A 17,434-nucleotide genomic window follows, 5' to 3' on the forward strand; every position below is an offset into this window, starting at 1 on the left:
CTTTGAGGCGTAAAAATTCGCAGTCTTTGTGGAAAGCTGCCTGGGCCGAGCTGTTTCCTCAGTTCTTACACCGAGATCTCCAAAGGAAACTGCCCTTTTAGTGATCCCAGCACAGCTCGGGTTCAGATCTTGAATTTGACCTAGAACTAGGGGAATTTGTCTTCTTTTATCCAACCTATCTCCAAAGCACCACCCGCTCTGCCTCAAAGGGAGCGAGTCCCGCTTCTGATTCCTGGGCAGCTTAGCCACGCTCCAATAAAGCACTTTACTTAATGGGATTACTCATGTGTTTAAAATTAAATCCATCACTCCAGGAGGGTTGGCACAGCCACAGAGGCGAGGGGGTGCAGCCCCTGCTGGTGCCCACCCCAGGGCAGCCCCGGGGTCAGCCCATCCCAGGCAGTTCAGCAGGGGAGGAGGGAGAAGCCAGGCTGTGAATCCCAAGAACTCTGCCAGGAAAAGATTTCTCCAGCCTAAAGAGGTCCCACCCCTCAGCAGAGGTGTCACAGGCTGAGCAGGAATTACCTTCTCCTGCAGGAATTACCTTCTCCTGCAGGAATTACCTTCTCCTGCAGGCTCTGCTTTTCTTTCTTCACATCCTCCACCTGTGTCTGCAGCTCCCGGATCTGAGCGATGTCTGTGGCTGACTGCAGGAGCAGAAAATTTGGAGTGAGAGCAGCAGGATCAGAACCAAGGGCTCAGAGAAGAGGGCTGGTTCTTGCCTGCATCTCCTGCCACTGGGACAGTGAGCTGCTCCTGGACTGCCCTAATGGAGCTTAGTTCTTCCAGCTCACTGCAGCTTCCCTAATTTTTGATCCACAAGTTATTTGTGGATCAGGACAGAAACCAGGTTGCCATCTCTGTCCTCAGGACTCTTCCAAACACAGGCTCCTGGATCCCTATCACCTCTACAAGGGGCACCAGATGGTGAATTGTCAGCCTGGCCAGCCTGCCCCTATCCCATGGGAGTTTTGGGGTCTCTCAGCTCCCAGGACAATCCTTTGGGAGAGCCTGACATAGCTGGGATATGGCACTGAAAGCCCCAGGGCTGTCTGGCAGCACTTTTTAACCTCTGCATGAGAGAATGATGAAAGGAAGAATAAAAAATGACCCAGAGGGGCAGCTGTAGGATTCCCCTGAAATTAAAGGCAAAACACCCTTGAAAGAAGATACTCAAAACTGCAGGTGAGAGGAGCTGACACCCTGAGCCTTCCCTTCCTCATGGCAGCATCTGTGTCCTGGGGTCCTCACCCCCCTGCGCACCCCCAGGGGACACCACCTGCTCTGTGCCAGCCTGTAGGGCTTTCTGAGAGCCCTCCCAGGCTTGGAGATGCTGCCCCAGCTCCTACCTGAGCGATCAGAGCCTTGTGCTTTTCCATGAGCTCGTTCAGGTCTTCCTGGTCCTCATCGATGCGTTTCAGCAGGTCGGCTCTCTCATGCTGCAGCTGGAACAACTGCTCATCCACCTGCAGGAGGATCCCACATAGATCCCAAATCTCCTCTGGGATTGTGCTGCCAACAGCCTCCAACCCATCGGAGAGGCAGAGCAGGAGCAGGGACTGCTGCTCCCTTGCAGGAATTTTGTCCACTCGTTTCCAAACAGCCCAGGGTGATTTAGTGAACATCCTTGGAGGCTTAGTAAATACACTCTGGTGTAATTAACGCTCCGAGGTGATTTATTAAACCCTCTTTTGGTGGCTGATTTAGCAAAGCAGCTGCTGATTGCTGCCAAACCCCCCAGGGTGGCACTGTGTCCTCCCACCTGCCCTGGCCACATCTCCAGGAACCCACCAGGGTCTTGCTTCTGCTGAGGGTCTCCAGCTCCGTGTGCAAGTTCTCCAGCTCCAGGGCCGCTGTCTGCTGGGATCTCTGGGCCTCTGCACACTTTGCTTCACTCTCTTCCAGCTGGGAAAAGTTGCAGGGGATCATCGTTAAAGGAGCAGAAACCACGTGCTGATGGTGCTGCCCCTGTGCCACACAGCCACGTTCATTTCCACTTCCACAGAGCATTTTGTCCCTGCTAAAAAACACAGAATCTCCACCTTTTATATCGTGCTGCTCCTCAGCTGTGATAAATGTAATGGATAAATTCGTGTCTACAATATTGTATCAAAGGGTTGGTCTATTAAAAAGCTACTCCAGGGTGTCTCTGAGATTCCAAGGCCTTTTGTGCAAGTTGTGAAACCACAACATTTGCAACAGAAATGACATGGCCGGACTGGAGATGGCCCGTTCATCAGGGATGGGCCTCCACTTCACGGCTGCTCGACATCTGATATCAATCCTGGTAGAGGATCCGAAGGATGACCAAATCAGCACCCCAAAGGAGAAATCCGGGAAGATTATCAAATCATCTTTTCATACTTACCGGAATCCCTTTCAAAACCTCGCTTGGAAATAAAGAGATACACGAATATCAATGGACTTAGCCTCAGGATAAATAAACTGTATAAAAACCGCACACCAAGACCCAGTGGTGTGTGGTCGAGGTTGGATGGTACCGTTGTCACTGTCACTCTGCCCACCCAGCATTCGATCGATGTCGTCCGATTTTATTGTGGCTTTTTAACTGGATTTTGGAAAAATTGCTAAATAAATTCTTTTATTATGAATTGGCTTCTAATCGTTTATAACATCTGCTCCTGGTTTACAGGGCAAGCAAAGATTCCTTGGCATCTCCCAGCCCAGATCCCAACACCACCGACTTGTCCCGGTGAGTCCAGCAGCCTCGATGGCACATCCTCCCTCTTCCTCGGGTGAGGTAGAGAGCTGGGATCATTAATTTGCAAAATTATGTGAATTACATGTAATTCCTGATTAGAGCAATTCATGATTCGGGGGTTTGCAAATGGGCTTTTCACGTGGCGTAAATTGCATTTGCAAATACACGTGGAAGATCCCATTTATAAACGCTAATTTGCTCTCGGGGCTTTACAGCTCAGCCATTAAGATCACAACGATCTTCAATGGGCTGCAAACATCTGGAAGCTGCAGCATCATCCCGAAAACTCCCCCCTTGCCTGGGCGGAGGAGTTGTCGTAGGCTGTACCTGAACATCCAGTTCCTTCCCCTGCTCGTCGGGGTTTCTTTCTTTTCTTTACGGAAAAAAAAAATAAAACGAAACTCCTCTGTTCACTGCTCATTTCCTGGTGCTGGTTTCCCTCTGGAGTTCCCAGGAGCTCTGGGAAAAGCTGCACACCATGGTGAGAGTTGGAGAATTTGAGGCTGTTTTCGTAGGGCTTGCTTTCTTTTTTATCTCTCTCCCTCAAAAAAAAGACGGGGAGGATCATGGAATATTATAACTGGAGCAATCCTCGGCTCGCTTCCCTCCGCTGTTTGGGGAGATTGAGACTTTTCACTAGAGAAGGAAGAACTTTCTTCCATCAGCTGAAGAAAAACCTCCCTGTGCTTTGCTGGGATGAGCTGAAGATGTCACTCAGATCAGCTCCTGGTTTTATGGCTGAGGACTTTCCCACCTGTCCAGCTGCTCCAGAAACATCTGCATCCACAATCAGCCCTTGGAATGGCCTCTTCCCTGCCACAATTCCCACCAAACTCCTGCTGGTTCAGTCAGACAGAAAAGCATCTCCAGGACCCCTCATTAAACATCGGCTTCCAATTCACTTGGTGTAATGGAATTTTCCCACTTGGGAAGGATAAATTGAAATTCCCCCCCAAAAAATGCATAATGTATGAACTGTGGAACAACATTAGTTTGCTGTGAACACCATCTGTTAAATACCTGCATAAAATGGATGCCTCAGCCTTATTAAGAAACAATGCTGCGCTTCCAGCCATATGGATTTTGATTAACGGAAATGTAGCATTCTAGCAAAGTTTTTCTTCTCGTGCAGGTCCGTGGGCTGGTGGTAGGATGCATTGGCTTTTGAGAAAGTCGTCATGAATGCCATTAGAAGTTGTTTCAGTTTAAAGGACAGAATAATCATGTGGCATTTTAAACACATGCAGAGTCTCGGTGTTGGTGGCACAGCAAAAAAACGCCGCATCCCCAAAATCCAGGCTGTTTGCTCCAAACACAAGGGAACTGAGCAGAGGCCATGGAGTGAGGGAGCCAGGGATGGACTGAATGGATTCACAGGGAGAGAGAGTGACCTCCTGCCTTGCTGTGGGGACTGGAGTGTGCAGGGAGCAAGGATCCCAGAACTCCAGAGTCATTCAGGTTGGAAAAGGCTTCCAAGGTCATCAAATCCAGCCTGTGCCTGGTCCCCACCCTGTCCCCAGCCCAGAGCACTGAGTGCCATGTCCAGGCCTTCCTTGGACACCTCCAGGGATGGGGACTCCAAACCTCTCTGGGCAGCCCCTTCCAGTCTCTGACCAAACTTTCCATGAGAAAATTCCTCCTGTTGTCCAACCTGACCCTCCCCTGGTGCAGTCTGGTGCAGTTTCCTCTCATCCTGTCAGGGAGTTGTGCAGAGCCAGAAGGTCCCTCCTGAGCCTCCTCTTCTCCAGGCTGAGCTCCTGCAGACCCCTCAGCTGCTCTCACTATGACTTTACTCTCTAGAGTAAAAATCTGCTCTGTTCCCCAAGTGAGCTGGGCATAATTCCCCAGAGAGATGGGGCTGGACACTTTGGGATGGGCAGAGGAAGCACCTCAGCATCCATGCAGGTCCCTCAGATCAGCATCTGGAAAGGACCTGAGGGCAGGGCCCTGCCACATTTCCCTCCCACCAGGGACTGGGGGGGGGAAAAAAGAAAAAAAAGGGGCAGTGCAACCTCTCCAGGCCCAAAGTGGGATTTAGGAAGGATTGAGGGATTAATGAAGTGCAAAAACATGAGTGCAAAAAATGGCCATTCCCACTGCCTGTCCCTGCCCTGGACATCCAGGTAATGGACACAGGCAAGGGCACATGGGAACAAGCATGGACATCACTGGCTCCACCAGGCCCAGCTCAGCTTCCCCTTCTCCCTCAGCACAGGTGGGAACAGCTGCAGCTCACAGCTGTTATTTATGCACAACGACCCTCCCAATTATATTTGGATGTTGCTGGAATTGCTCCTGCCTCCAGATTCATTCGTTTGCAGGGGAAATGTGCAGAACAGATTATTTCCTGAGCGGTTTCAGAGGACCAGCATCTTTAGCTGAGCCCCTGCTTGGCACTTGGGAATACACAGCCCACAAGGGGATGGACAGCCCCCTGGTGTCCCTGTCCCGTGACAGGGCATCCCACAGGACTAAGAGTGATGCCCTAAGTTTTAGCTTTCATGTTTTTCAGATTCTGTGCTGCCCAGGTGTGTAGTTCTGAGCCTGGTATTAAGTGTTAGTCATCTCTCTGCACAGAGCAGGGAGACAAAACAAATCCTTTCCTGCTGAACACCAAGGATAACTGTTACAAGTTTTCAGGCCCAAAAGCATAAGCAAAGGTGGGCTGAAGAGAGAAAACAACAAGGATGGGACTTAATAACCTTAAACTGTAACTAACTGTAATTAAACCCCAATATACAAATGGACCAAAACTTATAAAAGTGTGAGACCTCATGACCATTTGTCCATTTTGTGACCATTTTGGGCCCACCTTGGGTGCAGCCCTGGCCAGGCTCTTGTCCTGCCCAAGGTGTACCTTAAAGGCCTTTTGATAAATACCTACTTTATTCTCTTAGCACTGTCCAGTCTCTGTTCCAGGTCACCTTCCCAAGGCATCAAGAGCTCACCCTGGGGCCGGAGTTGTCCCCAGGGTGGTGGCACAAGCTGGCACAGAGCTGGAGCAACACCCCAGGTCACTCAACACGGCAAATCCCCACCCCAATCCCTCTCCCCCATGCTTTCAGCATCCCTATGGCAACGCCGCCCCAGCCCGGCCGTAGGAGACACACAGAAACGCACCAAACAGAAGGTAATTAACACGGAAAAAGAAAAAAAAAAAAAAAAAGGGAAAAACACTCCACCAGCGTTGGCTTAATTACAGGGAAGCGCTCCTTCCAAGGATGCTCTCGGCGGCGCCCGCCGGGCTGGCAGCGCTCGGTCACACCGGGAATGTTCCCTGCAGCTCCCCCGCACGTCGCTCTCTCACCTGTTTGCGCAGGTTCTCCAGCTCCTGGGCGCTGTCTCCGGGCCCTGCCGGGGCCGCCAGCAGCAGCTGAACATCGGCCAGGAGGGCTCGGGTCCTCCGCAGGTCCCGCCGCAGCCGCTTCTCCACGTCGAAGTCGCGGTGACCGATCTGGGATGGGGACAAAAGGAGGTGTCCGAGCCCTGCTGCCCCCTGAAAGCTCCATCAGCCCCACCCCAAGGCGTTTTCCACGCAATTTAAGGATATTTTGGTCAACTACTGAGTGAGTGCCATGGTGAGTTGTTCCTTGAACAGGGTGTTCCTTTTTTTTTTTTTTTTTTTTCCCCCCACCAAAGAGCTGCTCCTCTTAAAACATTTGGCCACTCCTGGTCTTCCCATCCTTCCCTTCTCTGCGGCCAAAGGGACAGCCCGGCCTCACAACTGCAAGGAGTGCCTTTGAAAAACCCACCCTTCTGTGGTACCCTCCTGGAGAGAGGGAAAGAGCAACCATGGTTACAGGGATGAAGGAATTAGAAAAGCACCAAATAAAAACAGGCACATGGTTTCAGTGCTTGATTTCAGCATAACTGAAGTATAAGAGCATTTTCCATTTAGGTTGTTTTCCACAGCTCTCGTTTCAAACCCCTTTCCTTCTCCTATTTTCTGTTCACTGGCTAAAATCAGCTCTGTGGATTTGACCTTGTAGCCTGGCTGGAATTCGCTGGAACAAGAAATCACTGGCATCTCCATTTCCTTGATTAGTTCTCTGGGTTGGCTGTTTTCTTCCCATTTTTTATTGAACTGTCCTCTACAAACCAGAGGCTGTTTGCAGCAGCACCACTGCTGTCCTGCCATCCCTCCAGCTGGATCCTGGAAACTGCTCACATCATTTTCCTGTTGCTCGGGGTCTGTCCTCGACCACAGAGGATAAATTTGGTGCCATGGCCGGAACCAGCTGCCCCCTCCCACCACTGCAGCCCAAGATTTTTAAGTGATGAAGCCAGGGTTTGATTTAATAGCTGCTGCCAAACTGTGGCTGGGTCTCTCAGCAATCCCATCTCCCCTTCCCTTACACCAGGACTGCCCTTGGGGGGCTGGGGGCTGCCAGGGAAACACCTGGGGTCTGCCCTGGAGGGAGAAAGGGCCTTTCCTCCTGAGCCCCCCCAGCTCCTGCAGCCTCCTCATCCATCTCAGCTCCCCCCTACCCAACAAGCAGGATGTGTTGGACTGTTGTAATAATCCCCTGCTTTGATACAGCATTATTTATTGTGACAGTTCCCAAAACATTTTCTAAGCCAGGAGCAGGAGGGTTGTGCTGGATAAGCCTCATCAGAACATTTTGTGTCTGCTTGAAATATGCCCCCCATTCCTGTGCTGCAAAGATCCCAGATTCATCCCATTGAATGAACACACAGGACTGCCAGGCCTGGTGAAATCCAGAGGACACAGAGCTGAGTTTCTGTGCCAGGGTGAGTGGCACTGGGACAAGGCAGCGTGAGAGTGGGCAGGAGGCATTGGGACACATCCTCCAGGCTGAGCTTGGGGGTGTCCTGGAGTGCAGCACCACTGAGATGGTGACACTGAGGTGGTGCCACCCTCAGCCACCTCACTTCAGTCACCAGAGCTCTGGGATGGTCTCTGGGTGATGCCAAGGGATGCCCAAACTGATAAATGCTACCCAAGGAGGCTGCATCCAGCCCCTCAGCTGCTGACTGAGCAGGAGCAGAACTGGGTGTCGCTTTTTTTCAGTGGCTGCCTCAGACTCTTCAGAGAGAGAAAAAGGATTTGTTCACCAAATTTGCATGGGATATAATTCCTCTGCAATGAGCAGGATTGGATAAACTGCTTTTCTAGGCAGTTGGATGCACTCCAGGGCTAGACATGGCTAGTTTGACTCTCATGAAACACCAGGAAAAAGTAATGCCTTTTATCCCCTGCTTGGATAATTCTCCCATACAAAAGGGAATTGTTCCCCTCTGTGGGTCCTCAGTGGGACCATGTGGCTCCTGTGTGACCCCTGCAGTCCCAAGACCCCCAGATCCCAGTGCCTGCTGTGGCTGGGTGGCATCTGGGAGAGATGAGGGACAGAGCACCACGAGCAGCAGCACATGCACCAACACCAGCTGCACTTGTCTATCCCCATTCCTGCTTTTAGGGCAGGGCACGGCCCATGAAGCATCCCCTGGGAGGGCACTGTCCCCTTACCTGCTCACACAAGGTGCCAATGAGCCCTTCCAGGTCCTGCTTCTCGTGCAGCACCATCTGCTTCTGCTCATGCTCCTGCTCCAGCTGCATCTCCAGCTGCCGGAGCTGTGGGGGACAAACCCAGCCCTGCTCAGGGCCCAGCCACCCCTCCACGTCCCAGCAGGGCAGAGCCAATGCCAGTGTGGATTCGGCATTCCCCAAGGTCTCTGCAGCCAGCACTGGGGACCAGGAATGGGCCATGTCCCCTGGAGCACCTCCTACCCCCCAGCAGTGCCAATGCAGAAGAGAGGAGGCACTCCAGGGACCTGCAGGACGTTGGGGACAGGATGGGCTGTTTGAAGCACACCCAGTCATGCCCAAAGGCTGCCCCTGCAGCTCTGGAATCTGTGTTTGCACACACCAACCTCATGGCTTGGAGGAGAGGCTGTTTTCTGCAAATCAAACGTGAAACCCTGGAGCTGGTGCCCTTGGTGTGACTCTGGTGTTACTGGGAGCAGCAGGTCCATGTGCTGCATCACCTGTGGCTCTCACACTGTCCCCAACAGCCCCTGCAGCGTGGCAGGGGCTCACCCCAATCCCAAACCTGATCTGCACCCTCAGGCTGTGACTGAGGCTCACACTGGGGTGATGGTGGGAAAGCAGCACCCCAACACTTCCCTGGGAACATGAACCCCTGGAAGGCTCCTGGGGGCATGGAGAGCTTTGGGGAGCACCTAGCATCAAACCCACCCAGCGAGGACCTACCCTCTTCTGGCAGGACTTCTGTGTGTCCTCCAGCTCCTCGTCCTTGTCCTCCAGCTCCTTCTGGTGGATCTGCTTCATCCGCTCGATCTCCAGCTCCAGCCTCTCGTGGAGCTGAAACATCCAGAGGTGAGACACAGCCCCGAGGGGATGAGGATGGTGCTGGCCTGGGCTCGATGTGCCCAGTGGGGACAGACACCCCCAGCCCCACATTACCTGCTCCAGGTGATCCACAGCAGCTGTTTGACGCTCCAGCTCCTTCTTCTGCTCAGCAGCGCTGCCCTCCAGGTCCCAGAGCTTCTTCTTGAGCCCAGGCACCGTGTCCGTGGCCCCGGGGCTGCTGAGCTCCTGCACTCGGCCAGCCAGCACAGCCACCTGCTGCTCCAGCCTGGCCACCTCGGCCTCCTTGTGCTGGGCAGAGCAGGGGTCAGAGGCAGGACACTCACACCCCGCTCTCAGAACCCACAGAGGCATCATCCCAGCCCCCTGGAGCAGCAGCAGGGGTTGGGCAGCCCCCGCCCCACACCGAGAGCCTCATCCCTACCTTTCCCTCTTCACCCTGACCTCACCTTCCCACTCCCCTGGGGTATCCCCCGTGGGTTCCCCGCTGCCTGGGGGTGCTGGCAGCAGCTCTGGGGGTTCCCCCCAGCCCAGCAGCTGTGCTCCTGCCACCACGGTGGCATTTGATGCAGCACCAGCCCACCAGGACCAGGACCTCCCCCAAGGTGGGACTGGGGATAGGGATGTGAGGAAGAGCACAAGTGACCCCAGTGAAAATGGGGGTGGCCCTGATCAGCTGAATCATGGGGTGGGGATCATTGATATGTAGCAACAGCCCCTCTTCTGGAGGGAGAAAGTTTATTTAAACACGCTGAACTGTGCTAAGAGAAATTGAAATCAAGTTTCCTGATTGCTCTAATTGCAAAGGTAATGGCGCTGCTCCCAGAGCTGCTCCCAAAACCGGGTACAAACACAGCAAAGCAGGGTCTCCTCTTACCTCCAGGCTCTGCTGAAGTTTGCCCATCTCCCAGCGGATGCTCGTGTTCTCCTGGGACACCTTTTCCCGGAGGCTCTTCTCGAAGGCAGATTGCCCCAGGGCCTGGGCTAACTGCAGGTCAAACCTGCAGGGGAACACAGCAAGGTCAGGCTGGACCAGGCTTGGAGCAGTCCGGGATAGTGGAAGGAGAATATTCCCCCTCCGTGGCAAGAGATGGAACTGGATGAGCTTTTTTAAGGTCCCATCCAACCCAAACCAGTCTGGGATCAGACCACACACCAGTCATGCAGAACCAGGATGGAAGAATAACCGCAAGGAGCTGAAGCAGATGAAAACAGCCCCACCCTTTCAGCAGCTCCTCACCCACCCCAACCCTCCCCATCCCCTGGCTCCCTCTCCATCACCCCCAGCCCCTCCGCACGAGCCTTACTTCTTCTGCCTCTTCTCCAGCTCGTGGCTGCGGCTCTGCTGGTTCTCGGCCAGCACCCGGGCGTCCTCCAGCTCACACACCAGGCGGTGGCAACGCCGCCGCAGCCGCTGTGCCCCGTCCCGCGCCGCCTGGCACGCTGCCTGTGCCTCTCCCAGCTGTGGGAGGGGGACACGGAGGCTGTGGGGCCCAGGGAGGGACACACAGACCCCCGTGGGACCCCGCAGAAGATGCACTCCCAGCACATGCACCCCATGGAGGAGGGATGTCATAGATCCCACAGATCCCAAAGCACACGCAGCCCACAGAGGTGGGACATGGACCCCACACAGGAGAGACCCCATGGCATGTGCACCTCACAAAGGAGGGGCACAAGGACGCATGGATCCCATAGAAGAGGGGCCCCATGGCCCATACACCCCACAGAAGAGGGTCACATGCACCCCACACGGCCCACAGAGAAGGAATCCCACTGATCCCACAGCACACACACCCCTGGAGAAAACCCCCACCAGGACTCAGCCTCACTTCAGTCCCCAGGGTAGGCTCACCCACAGATTTTTCACTAAATAAGGACAAGCTGAGGTGCTGTGACCCCTCCAGCTCCAGGCACCTCCCAGCATCCCTGGGATGCTCCCCTGCAGCATCCCAGCCCCTCCTGCTGAGTCAGCAGAGCTGCCCCGGGGCCATGCCCGATCCTGTTCTTCTGCAAAAAGCAGCGTCTGGACTGGAATCCCCAAGGATTCACGTCGTGTTTGGGACAGACACGCAGAGCTCTCCCACGCCAGGGAATGGAGTCGTTAAGGAATGACTTTAAATAAGCAAAATCTCGCATTAATGAAGCCTGTAATTCCAAACTAACTGAGAGCAAATGGGCTGCTTCGCTTTACCCAAGCTCCTAAGACTCAGCTTCTTTCTTATTACTATTTAATGTACCATGAGAGGTCTCTATTTCTTTGTTTTATCCTTATGGGAAGTGACCTGGCTCCCAGGCACTGCACAGAGAATCACATTGGCTTTTTCTCTCCTAGGGGCAAAGCTTGGGAGCTGCCAGCTCTTTCCACCAGCAGCTCTTTATGTGACAGGGAGAACACAGCCCCGTACAGCTCCTAAAGCCAGAGCACCACCAAGACCCACCACTGAAAACCCCCTGCCCACAGCTCCTCACCCTCTGCCCATGCTCACACTTGACCATGGTGGAATTCTGCCATGCAAAAGGGATTTTTGGAGCTCAAACCAGAATAAAAAATATCTGGTTTTCCCTGGTCAGTGGAAGCAGCAGCAAGAAGCAGACGCAACGCTGAGCCTCAGCCCTGCAAAGCTCTGGGAGCAAGGAGAGGGATGGCCCTAGAATAGCCCTGCTGCCTTGAGTGCCCCTGACCCTCCTGGGCTGGCAGCACTTGCCTTTTGCTCCAGCCCTGTCCTGGTGCCCAGCTCTGCCTCCAGCCGCTCCTCCAGCTGCGCCAGCCGCTTCCGCAGGAAAACGATCTCGGTCTGGGCGCAGTCAAACCTCACCTGCCACTCGTCCTCTGCCAACGAGAGACACCCAGGGGTGCAGGATGGGTGCTGGGGCCTGACCAGCCCCCGTGGGCCTGCTGGGGCAGGGAGGGGGATGCACAAGGCCCTGACACCAGCACAGAGCTCATGGGGCACAGCTTTGTGTGCCCAGGGCTGCCCCACTCACATAGAACATGTGCCCTGCCTCAGGGACAGCGTGTGCGCCCATCCCACCCCGCCTCAGCAGCCTCCTCTTCACTCCACACACATTTCAGACACACCCTGAGGTGCTGGGGCTGCCAGGCAGTGCCAGCAGTGCCCTGGGGCACAGCACCACCAGCCCCATGTGAGACCCAGAATTGTGTGACCGAGCTGTCACTGCCAGCTCCCACTGGATGAGCAAAGCAAGGGTGACAGAACACTCTGGAGTGGCCAGGGGCTTGAGAGTGGCACTGACAAACCTCTGCCCTCTTCTCTGTGGCCCCACAGGTCAGGCTGGATGCCCAGAGCATTCACTGCCTCCGGAGAGACATCCCTACCTCCTCCAGAGCCGCTTATCTTCATCTCACGCAGCTGCACCAGCTGCTGAGCCTCTTCCAGCTGCTTCTCCACCGACTCCAGTTTCTTCTGCACTTGGTCGTGTTTGCTCTGGGGAAGGGAGGAAGGGAGCAGCTCTACCCAGCTCTGGGGCACTCAGGAGGGCTGTGCCAGGGGGAACTGCACAGCCACTGTCACCGCAGAGGGGCTCAGGGCTGTGGTACCTGCAGCTCCTGCAGCTCGCGGGTGCCCCGCAGCCGCTCCGCCCGCTCCCCGTCCAGGGCCTGGCAGGTGACATCGCCCTTGTACCGCTCATCCGACAGCTCCGTGGTCAGGTCGATGATCTGGGGGAGCAGAGGGTCAGCCTGGGCATGGCTGGGGGTGCTTCTGCCATCCCACATCCGTCCAGAGTCCTGACAGGGCTCAGGAGTGCACTGACCAGGCTCTCACTGCGCTGCAGGCAGGGCTGGTCACAGCTCTCCATTGTCCTACTTTATTACATTAAATTTAACTTTGAAAGCAGGAGCAGATGAATGAAGGGGAGAATTATTAATCCAGAAAATCAATTCCATTCTCCTCAGAGCAGATGGGCACATGGTCCTTCCTCCAGCCCAGCAAGGGGCTGCAGAGGCAGCAGGGCCACAGGAAAACACAGCACTCCAACAGTCCTTCCCTGTGTCTGACAGCATTTGAAGGCACCTCACATTGTGCAGGCACCAGCTCCTTAGGGAGTCCCACAAGTTTAACCCAGGAAGGAAATCCCACAGGATTTCTCTCCCTGGAGAGACGGTGTTTTCCTAGGTCTGCCCTGAGGCGGTTGCCTCGCTCAGCATTCCCAAAGACCTTAAACTAAATCATCTTTACCCCCTCCCCAGTGATGAGGAGGGTCCTGGCCTTGGGGGCTGTTGGCTCCATCAGGCAGAGCTGCAGCCTAGACCCAGCCCAACCCTGCTGCAGCCAAGGGAGCTGGGAAAACCCAGGGTATTTATAGAAACCTTGGGAGCTCCTTCTCCTCATGATGCTTGGCAAAATCCCAGGCACAATCACAAGGAGCTGCGCATCCGAGAGCAGAACCCACAGAGGACCAGCAGCCAGCTGGGAACATGAAATCCCACAATGGTTTGGGTTGGAAATGACCTTAAGACTCATCCAGCTCTCAGCCATGGGCAGGGACACCTTCCACTACCCCAGGAAAGCTCCCAGCCCCATCCAACCTGCCCTTGGATACTTTCAGGGATGGGGCAGCCACAGTTTCTCTGGGCAGCCTGGAGTGATGCCAGCCTGGAATTCTGCAACTGGACACTGCAGCCTGTCCAGAGCCCTGTCCAGAGGCCCATCCCTGGCAGCTGCCCCTGCTCTGATGGAACTGGTGCTCCTGTTCATCCCCATCAGCTCCTTCCCCAACCTGGCTGAACAGAGCTGTGGCAGAGGTTTTGGGCTCTATATCAGATGTTTTGGGGTCTGTACCAGAGGTTCTGGGGCTGTACCTTGCTCTCCAGACTCTCTGTATTCTGTCTGAGCTCGCTGCACGCCTGCTCGGATTTTTCCAGCTTCCTTCTCAGCGCCGCCAGCTCCTCCTAGGGAAGATTGGAAAAAAACACACCCAGAGAGTTCCAGCATCCTCGGTTTATTTATGAAAACCTTGTTTTCTGTTCAAAATAAGTGGAAGAGACACAGCTGCCTTATTAATAAAATTTACCAGGCAACTTTGAAGGCTGCTCACTGCAAATTGCTGGGACTACAGCTCCTGACATGAATTCCATCGGAGGGAATGTCAGCTTTGGTGTGTGTAGAGCATGTTTTATGAGAGAGCAGCAAACCTCAAAAGCCTGGGATGAACAGCCAGGGGCCTGATTCATGCTCAGGGAGGGTCCCAGGGCCCTGGCAGGTATCAGAGCACGGTGCAAAGGCACAGTGTTGGCTGTGATTCCTTCCCAGGCAGCAGGAGCTGCTCCATGCAGCCTTGTCCCGCTTTGATATCCAACACTGAGCAGGAGCAGAACGTGCAGAGTCGTGATAAAAACAAAGGTTAACAGATGATGGGGGCTGATGGATCCCAGGTGGGTTTGGAGACAAAAACAGAGGCTTGGGCAGCTTTTATTTCATCTGAGCCAGCCTGAAAACATCCTGTTAAAACCTCACTAAGGCGAGAGGAGGAGCGGGACTCCAGGGAAGATGGACTAGGAATTTAGCACAGGTCTCAAAGGGTGCAGAGGGGTGAAAGGAGCCTCTCCTGGGACAAAAAATGTCCATCAGCATCTCCAGTTACCCAGGGTAACACAGGTGGATGCCAGCACAGCACTGGGGACAGTACAGAGTGGAGTCCCCTCTGTCACAGGTGTGTTTGAATGCTCATCTTCCAGCACCCCACAGGCTGATGAGCCCATCCCCAGGGGTCTGGCTCAGGGGACACAGCCCCTGGAGCTTGCAGAGAGCACGAGGAGGGCAGTGGGGGAACCTTGGGATGAGGTTTGACTGTGGGGACACGGTCAGTGTTTGCTCACTGTCAGTGTTCTCCCTCCACAGCTCTGCAGAATGCGTGACACTGCGCTAAGAACAGATGGCAACTTCTGGATGGTGGCAAAAACCTCTTTCTTTGGGCAGGAGTGACTTCCAGCTTGGCCAATCCACCAGCCAGTGCCCCTAAATCACCCCAACCTGACCTGTCTTGTCCCACTCATCCCAGCCCAGCCCTTGGCACTCACCTCCTTAGCACGGAGCTGCTCCTCAGAGAGGTTAACACTGAGCAGGGGCCGCACGTGGCTCAGCAGCTGCCACCAGGGCCAGTGCCTGACTGCCTGGAACACCACCAGGTTCTTCTGGACACAGCGGATGGCGAGGCGCTGGATCTGTGGGGACACAGCAGCAGTGACCCTCACCCAGCTGGGAAGGAGAGGGAGAGGTGGCAGGAGAGCTCAGGGATGGCAGCACAGCATCTCATGGCTGCAGGGAAAAGCTGATACCCTTCCAAGGAGTTCAAAAAAGAGCTGTGGGCCATATCCCAGCAGCACTGACCGGGGTGGGCTCAGGAATCCCCAATACACAGGATGGGTACCTTCAATCTCTTGAACTTCTGGCGGCTGAGGAAGCCTTTGCAGGCAGCCTGGAGCAGAGTCATCTTCTGGGCTATCAGCTTGTCCCGCTGCTTCTCCAGCCTGGAGATGACCCCTGGCTTCAGGAACACCTGGCAGCAAGGAACAGGTTACACACCCCAGGTCGGGGCTGAGACCTCTCCCTCCTCCTGCTTGACAGAGGGATCAACCATCACAAGGGGCCATTCCTCAAAACCTTTCCTGTGGGATGCTGTCCTTTCCCTCCTCTGTGGGGATGGATGGAGGGATGGAGGGATGGAGGGATGGATGGAGGGATGGATGGAGGGATGGAGGGATGGAGGGATACCTCCACTGACAGTGGATTCTGACAGGTGACACACAGATGCACACAGGAAACAGCAATGATGCATTACAATAGCAAAACCCAAATAAACCAGGTTGTTTTCTTTCTCTGAACCGGTCAGAAACGCCTCAGAAGTGACACAGATTTGCTGAAGTCACCAAACCCAGGCCGTTATGGATCTCTGAGCGTCTGAAGTGTCTCTGGGTCACTGCTCTGGGAGAAGCTCTTGGAATCCAGTGTCAGGGGCTCCCAACCATTTTCACGGCCCAGCTTTAACAACCCCTGAGTGACACGGGCGAGGCCGGGATTGTGCTGAGAGAGCTGCATTTTAACGAGGTGCCAAATTGAATCGAAGCACAATCCCAAGGAAAGTGGCTCTCCCGAGCTGATGCCATGATTGCTCCACCACCCATTCGATTGCCTCATTAACGTCTGAATTAACTCCCCAACCCTGCAAGTTTCGCAGCTGGTACAAAATCAATGCTCAAAGCCACAGCAAAGAGAACTCGCCCCTAACGAAATGTGACCGGGGCTGCCACCGTGCTATTGATTAAGAACAAGGGTTCCAGAGAGGAGATAATTACAAACTGCACAGTGCAGGATAAAAGAAAGTCATTTTGCTCCACAGAAGCGTTCCATGAATTCTTTCTTTACAAACTCCGGAGCTGAAGGCGAGCACGCACGTGAAATTAATTTTTTCTTTGAGACCATCACATTGAAGTTCAAATGTTGCTGTGACAGTTCTTGCTCTGCAGCAAGCCCACGAGCTGCCCAGACCCCCTTCACTCCCAGGAGACATCCGCTGTAATTAGGAACTTAAATACCACCAGGGGCTGGCTGGATTTGGTAATTAGGTACAGGATTTACCCTGGGTACTGCTTTCAGATGAGAATTAGGAGCATTTTGCTCTGATAATTTAGCAAGTCTCAGTTTCCCAGCCCACCCAGTGCTACATGCAGCAGTGGAGGAGAGCTTTTCTCCCCGGTTTGGGGAGCTTTGGGCTGCTGGGGAGGCTGGCACGGGGCTGTGCCCACACACACCAGAGCAATGGCACAGTTATTGTACCTGGGTGCGACCTATGGCAACGCTCTTCTTCTCCAGATCCAGCGCCTGGAACAGCTCCTCGATAGCCTGTGGGGAAGGGGCACATGATGGGACAGCTCTGGAGACACCCACACCCTGCTATGAGCTGCCGAAATGGGGTGCAGACACCCCCAGTCCTCATGGGCACCCAGCGAGGGTTCATCCAGCTCTGCCCACCTTTCCTCCTCCCCTTGCCAAAGCCCATCTGCCCAGTCCCGAGTCCCAGGGCAAGGACTTTGCTCTCCCGAGGCTTTGAGCAGGATGAGGAGTAGAGATTTGCAGCTGCAGGCAAGATTTTCCTCCTTTTGCTGCCACCCCTGGTCCAGCAGAGCCTTGGGGCACGGGCAGGAGGTGACAGAGGGGACAGTGCCTGTCCCAGCACCATCCAACTGCCCCCAGTGCTCCCCTCCTGCCCACCAGGAGCCAGAATCGGGGAGAAGGGCTGAGTTCTCCCCTGAGCCCACCAGCGCAGCACAGAACTCCTGGAGGATTCCAGCAGGAGATTATCCCAAGGAGAAGCCTGAACTCAATTACTCCAGGCTTTGG

The 17,434-nt window shown here is 54.5% G+C and overlaps 1 protein-coding gene across 1 annotated transcript in view; it reads right to left on the reverse strand.

Moving 5' to 3' along the window:
- MYO18B (myosin XVIIIB) overlaps positions 1-17,434 on the reverse strand; it is a 55,400-nt gene that overhangs the window by 19,420 nt on the left and 18,546 nt on the right. The window contains exons 21-36 of the mRNA XM_066331789.1: positions 16,871-16,936; positions 15,465-15,593; positions 15,115-15,258; positions 13,897-13,986; positions 12,634-12,753; positions 12,412-12,520; positions 11,780-11,904; positions 10,379-10,533; positions 9,949-10,072; positions 9,168-9,362; positions 8,955-9,065; positions 8,211-8,315; positions 6,030-6,176; positions 1,792-1,905; positions 1,350-1,466; positions 564-647 (exon numbers count right to left, since the gene is read on the reverse strand). Coding sequence (XP_066187886.1) covers positions 564-647; positions 1,350-1,466; positions 1,792-1,905; positions 6,030-6,176; positions 8,211-8,315; positions 8,955-9,065; positions 9,168-9,362; positions 9,949-10,072; positions 10,379-10,533; positions 11,780-11,904; positions 12,412-12,520; positions 12,634-12,753; positions 13,897-13,986; positions 15,115-15,258; positions 15,465-15,593; positions 16,871-16,936 — 1,935 coding nt within the window. The remainder of the gene's footprint in view (positions 1-563; positions 648-1,349; positions 1,467-1,791; positions 1,906-6,029; positions 6,177-8,210; positions 8,316-8,954; positions 9,066-9,167; positions 9,363-9,948; positions 10,073-10,378; positions 10,534-11,779; positions 11,905-12,411; positions 12,521-12,633; positions 12,754-13,896; positions 13,987-15,114; positions 15,259-15,464; positions 15,594-16,870; positions 16,937-17,434) is intronic.

The sequence above is a fragment of the Sylvia atricapilla genome, chromosome 17, assembly GCF_009819655.1.
Source record: "Sylvia atricapilla isolate bSylAtr1 chromosome 17, bSylAtr1.pri, whole genome shotgun sequence".
In the NCBI taxonomy this organism is placed as follows: Eukaryota; Metazoa; Chordata; class Aves; order Passeriformes; family Sylviidae; genus Sylvia; species Sylvia atricapilla.